Genomic DNA, 6,442 nt, shown 5'->3' on the forward strand with positions numbered 1-6,442 from the left:
TTCAGAGTTGGTAGAATAATTCGTAATAATTGGTATTATTATGAGCCAACGTAGGGCCATGGATAATTAGAATAGTGGAGGAGTGTTAGATAAAATGTAAGGTTAAATGCAGTTGTAAGTCGCTTTGGATAAAAGGGTCACTGAAATGACAAAGAAAGAAAAAGGACATGTCTGGAGGAGATTTGGGGTTTATATATATAGGAATATATTTATAACGTATATGATGAATAATATCATGAACTAAGTTTGAATTGGATCAAATAAATATAGAAATGATGTTTTTGGCATGTGACAAGTCAACTACTTGGAACAGATTGGAAAGCATCACCTCTGTAATAATCGGTGTGATTGTACCAGTTAATTGGTACCCATTGGAAATCATTGCATCTTCCAAGCAGAGACCCAACTCACACGTCTTCATCTCATCCTCTTAACCTCAGCATGAAGGGTCGGGTCTCACCTTTGACCCCCCCTCAGGCAAGGGAAGAAATACAATCAAATAACAAACCAAAACCCCCACAGGAGGCCGGATGTGCTGAGGCAGGACAGGATGAGATGAATCCACATGCGTGTTTTGGGTTTTAGGGTGTGAAGGACCTGAAGTGGATGGAAGGGGGCAGTGTAGGGGGGGTGGGGGGGGGGCACAGCGGGCCCTTAGCCATCCATCACAGCCGAGTGTTTGACTCCACAAACGCCTGTAGTTGAGCCGCCTCTTCCATTATTCAGGAGGCACGGACGAAGGAGAGCTTTTTATTTTAGCGGGTTAATAATTCATGGCGTCTCACGCGGCCGCAGGAAAGCAGCAACAGAGGCGCGGACAAGCAGGGCTCCAGGTGGCTAGTAGAACCTTCACAGACCTCCACTCCGTTTTTGATTTGGTAGTCAGCGGGGGTCGCTCCGTGCCCATGAAACCCCCCCCCCCCCCCCCCCCCCGGCTCCTACAGAAAGCCAGCCAGGGACCGGCTGTGTACGCTGGAGGAGCCGCCTGCTCCGTTAGCATCGTTCTGATGAACAAAAACGGGGCTCGAGCTCTTTTGAGAAGAGAAATGGTTCATCAATCAAGGGTAAGCGCAGAACATCGTGAAGTCCTCAAAATGATTTCTTCTGTAACGTCCAGCGGTGGTTTGGCTGAAAAAGAACGACGGTGTTCACCTCGTGATGAAGTCACACCAATAGATCAGGGAAGCCTGCAGGCTCCTTCTCGCACACCTCCACGTTGTTTGCTGTTCCTTTGTAGTCGTGCTGCTAATGTCAGGGATTATAAACCCTGGAAGCTCCGGCTCACTCCGAGATCCGGAGAAGGAGACAGAACCTTCCCACTTGACAGGTGCTGCCGTTGCTTGTTCCGGGTGCGCTGAGGGCTGCTGATGGAAAGCTGTCTGAGGGGGAAACACTGGGAACAAGCCTGACATTTCTAATGAATATAATAACACAATAACCAAGCTACCCAGAATCCGCAGGGTTTTACAACTGCAAGTAAATACCACAAAGGGTTTTATATAAAAATATAATGAAACAATCTACGGACTAATTATATTATGAAGGCCATAATTAAACATTTTAAAATGTTAGGAGTTGCACCAAAAAATGTTGGCCCTGGAACCGTTGCAGCGGGGGTTTAGAAGTCAGAAATAAATGAGTCCAGTGCAAAAAGGAGTTTGCTTAACACGTCACTGCACCTCTTGTCTGGTAATACATATTTCCATTCTTCCAATGAGGCGGTGTAACGCTGTCCGTGACACCCATCACAAACGCTTGCACCTCCGCATGGCAATAAATGAGGCTTTAAAAAAGCTGTTTCAGAAGCTGCACTCAGTCTAACCAATGACAATCGACGTGTCCGTCTACATGTCTTTTCTTTTCATTTTGGAGACGATTGATGTGCTTTGGTTGCTTTTAAATTTCCTTCGGACTCGGCCTGAGGCTGACCTGACATGACATTTTCCAATTTAGAGCGACATTACAAACCATTACACAGCTGACCAGTTGATGGTGGTCTCTCATCCGGAAGCAGCTCAAGCATCAAGATCTGCCCCCCTTTTGTCTGTTTACTCACCGTTAGTCCTCACAGTGACGATCCACAGCGCCACGCCAGGCTAATTGCTTCCATTAAACTACTCTGATGCAGACACTTATATATATATATATATTTATATATATTAATTGCATGTCTTCTACTTCTCCCTTGTGAGGTGGAATTCTGTCTCAACGCGGCACCTGCAATTAAAATCGTGTTCATATCTGTTTCTTTTATGATGAGAAAGCGTTGAAATCACAGAGTCAACAATTCAACAATGTCTGCAACAATCACCACCAAGCATTTATTGATTGATTATTGCAGTAAAGATCTCTAAAAGCATTTGCCTCCTAATGCATGACTGTTTGCCTGCGAGACGCCTGCAGCTCGCTTTCACATTGGCTTCCCGAGGATTGTCACATGAAAGTGAAAATTAAATCGTGGCTCCCGGAACAGCGAGACGCCGCGTCTTCGGCCGCAGCTCTTGGCATAGAAATGTGCGTTTGTGTAAAAATGTTATATTTGTGTTGCCTGGAGGAGCGATGGTGTGCGGTAAACCCCTCGCTGGTCCAACTGGTGGGACCCAACTAACTGCTAATTGAATGACAGTTCTTCATCTGTGTGTCGCAGCGCGTCCCACGCCACAGGAACACCGAGAGAAGTAACTCGTGTTCTACTTTCAAACCCAGGAGAGACGATGTTTAGTGTTCTGCTGAAAGTGAGCGCGGTGCAAACAGCTTCTTTGAGATTAATATTCATGAAAACGCCCGCAGTGTGTCGTCATGAATAAATATATTCCCTGTTTGCATATAAATCATTGAGCATTATGTTATTTGCATTACTGTACATGTGACTTCTAGCGCCTCGCCGTCTTCTCATTCCTGAAACGCCGCATTTATTTGAATCGTAAACAGACGTGTAGGAAATCACCTTGAACCACACAGACATCTCAAAGATCAATTATCTAATCAGTGGACCAAAGACTATTGAGTCAGCCTCTATTTAAGTTAAATGTGACCTCTTAAAATAAAGACAATCCCACCTTGCTAATGCTGAGCAGGTGTTACCTCGTTAGCATGCTAACACGTGCTAACTAGAGAGTTAGTCAGTTCTATTTGTCATCATTAATGACCATGTATATTCTTCTTCTAATGCCTGTTTTCTTTGCAGGTCACGCGGTAGTCGTCGGGTTGCAAGGAGCCAGACGTTTGTCTCTTTGACCACCAGCGGGACTTTTGGATTGGATGTGTTCTGGACCGGATGAAGGAGAAGGACCACGTGTTCCTGGCTTTAGATCCAGCATCAAGCGTAGCGGCCTCTGAACTCGCCCCCACCCGATCGCTCTTTGTAATATAGTTTTATTCCTATGGACTAGAAGACTCCACCATGAAGATATTTATTGACTTAAAGACTATGGATCACACCAAAAAAAAAAAAAAAAAAAAAAACATCCCCAAGACAAAACCACGTGATGTGAAACTTTTGTGTTCTTTTCTTGCCACAAAGGACTAAGGATGCATTTCTGTGGATCAAAAGCATTTTCATTCCTTTTAGCCTTATGGAGCAGAGCTGTGTCTTCTGGGTCTGTTTTTTTTGATTTGAACCTAAAGTCTAAATGTTTGGCCTTCTTAAGTTTCTTAGGGTGTCGAGTCTTGTTTTTAAAGACTGAAAACGACGCCACAACGATAAAAACACAGAAAACATGTAATGAAGGAAGCTCAGCACAGTCTGCCAAATTGTTTTAATGGTATCTGTTGTTTTCAAAGCCCGGTGACCATTCATTACAAATGTCAAGATTATCTCAATAAATTTAACTCAAAGAACATCAGTGTTTAGAAACATCTGTTTTTTCGTGTTAAATGGCGTTTGTGGCAGGTTCAAATACTGTGTAAAACTCGAGCTGTTCAGACTTCAAACCAACACGTCAGGAAAACAGTTTGGCAACAAAAGAGAAGAGAAACTCACAGCCAACCGAAAATGTGACATTCAGCAAATGTAAAAATGGGTCATGTTCAAAAACACAAGAGGAAAATCTCACGGGCTTTTCCTTAAAAACGAACAGACTTCACAGGAAGCCTTTCTAACGTCTGGTTCCAGGGAGAGACTGACAATTAGCTCTGACCCAAACTAATCCTATCTGAGATGTGCTCGTCATCCAAGCCTTCTTTTGTTGTGTCGATGCTACTCGCCGCCGGCCGCTGATTGACAGGAGGCAGGCGCCGCCAAAGGGATCGTTAGCGCGTGTCATTAAAAGCTTACAGAAAATGAACCATCATTCTGGGCAGCAGGAGGCTCAGCAAAAAAGGGACAATGACCGAGATCGGAGCACAATAGAAAACCATTACATCGCCCCCCCCGCCCTGCTTCCACCAGTGGCCGGTGAGACGTCCCTCCCTTTTCTTCTAATGCGTGTACGGCATCATCTCTGGTATCAACATGCAGCTCCATCCCCGGAAGCTGCTCCGAGGAGAAAGGTGCATTTCTATTTTACCTGCATGCGTCTTTCCGCCTGGGGACAGAAACCAGGGCATTTATATACATGTATATATATATTTATATATTTCTGATTTTTTTTCATTTAGCTGTCTCCGTGTTTATGAATGGAAGACAAACATCAGCAGGCCATCTGTGTGAAACCCTGAAAGCGGGTGGTTGGTACAAAGGAAACTATAATTCATGGATGGTAAGGGGGGGGGGGGGTCCACCCTGGAAACAGCCCCCCCGCTTTAAAGGCAGTTTTCAAAGTGTGTGAGTCAATTTCCCTCCGTAATTGAAAGAGTGCATTCATAGCAGAATGCTCCTTATTCTAAACTTAATTAATTAAGCAGATATCTAGATGGCTTTCTCCCAAAGATCCGACCCGAGGGGCCGGCGCTGAAGGGGAAGCGCGTGTGTTGGGGGAGGGGGGGGGGGGGGGGGGGTTGCTGCAATGGTTAGCGATCCAGGTTGCCTCTTGTTTGGTTAGAAATCATTAAATTACAGTAATGACTAATTTCTCATTCCTGCATGCAATTCTTCGGAGACCACCATGGATTTAATAAAGAGCTGCCAATGAATTACAAGCAGCAAGCGGCTGAGGGAAGGCGACATGATTATACAGAGTAATTCAAAAGTGCATTAATAAAACAATACAGAAACATGGCTAAATCATTTGAGATAAAGGCTATTTGCATAATTCATTAAGATTAATCAGACCGGGCAATCCACGGCAGCCCCCCCCCCCCCCCCCCCTCCCCCCGAGGGGCAGGGAGAGGAGACACGGATCCACTCCCCTGGAAAAACCCTTTCTATCAGCAAACAATGATCCAGATCTACCCTTGGATCAGAGAATTAACCTCCGTGCACTTTACAGCCTCTGCAGTGATGGAACACAATCCTCCAGTCCTTCACTTTTATGTCGGCTAATAATCTATTAATAATGAAAGATCCTTTCATAGCACAGCTCCTCTGGGGTCCGTTGCTCTTCACTTCACTCTTTACTGCGTGTTTGGGATGTGGCGGCTGCCTGGTGGACAACGTGCTGCGAGGCTGCGATGAGTCTGCCGGGAGTTTGGTCACGGATCACAAACTGTGGACGAGTCACCTGTTGTGTTTGGGGAGGACCACCTGCAACGCCATCCCCACCTCGGCTCACTGGACGCTGGGGCCGGACTCATGGAGGCTGAAGAGTGAAATGAAGCTTATTGGCGGCCATTAGGTTTTTTCTGTTAAGGACAAGAGGTCCAAATGAGCCGGTGACTCTGAGTGTCGTTTCTCCAGTAGCTCAAACACCTCCTCACTCCCCCCCTCGTACCTCTCTCAGCATAAGCGATGTGTGCGTTACATGCAAACACTGTCTTTACAAAATATGTTCACATGAAACGTTTTAATTACGCCAATTCCGGTCCCCTGGGTGAAAGTATCGTTCTTTTGGATTCAACCTAAACCCTCCCAACTCCGTCTCCTTTTTTTGTCTCAATCAATCTTCACACTTGACCCCATTTACTCCTGTTAGAAACACGGCCAATTACAAACCTCCACGTGACAAGGAACCGGCTCACAGGGTCTGATCATCAGTCCTGCTTAAAGGTCACCGACTCCTCTGCTTCAAGCTCCTATAACTAAATATTAAATGTGGTCCCACCCAGAATAGAAGGAGCAGAGATTACCTTTAATTACATTTGGCATGTGTTAAACCCCTCCAATGACTTGCCGTCACTTTAGCCGTCAGCTTAGCCCCGAAAGCTGCAAACGGGTAAGAAGCGAGACCCATCTGTCAGCCACCAACCGGCACCTCTATCCGGATCCGCTGGTTGCCTGGCAACCTCCAGGAGACACAGAACGCGTTCTTACCCCGACTCGTCCCACGTTGAAGCATCGTCGTCACCTTCTGACTCAGGGGGGGGAGCCCAGCGTGAAGGTCAGCCTTAAAATAACTAGGAAAAC

The 6,442-nt window shown here is 45.9% G+C and overlaps 1 protein-coding gene across 1 annotated transcript in view; it reads left to right on the forward strand.

Annotated features, from left to right (window-relative positions):
- Nucleotides 1-3,842, forward strand: part of tafa3a (TAFA chemokine like family member 3a) — a 49,245-nt gene extending 45,403 nt beyond the window's left edge. Inside the window, exon 5 of the mRNA XM_037490922.2 lies at nt 3,188-3,842. Within this exon, the coding sequence (XP_037346819.1) occupies nt 3,188-3,199 (12 nt within the window). The 3' untranslated portion in view covers nt 3,200-3,842. The remainder of the gene's footprint in view (nt 1-3,187) is intronic.
- Nucleotides 3,843-6,442: the final 2,600 nt, after the last annotated feature.

This window comes from Pungitius pungitius, chromosome 8 (assembly GCF_949316345.1).
Source record: "Pungitius pungitius chromosome 8, fPunPun2.1, whole genome shotgun sequence".
Taxonomy (NCBI): domain Eukaryota; kingdom Metazoa; phylum Chordata; class Actinopteri; order Perciformes; family Gasterosteidae; genus Pungitius; species Pungitius pungitius.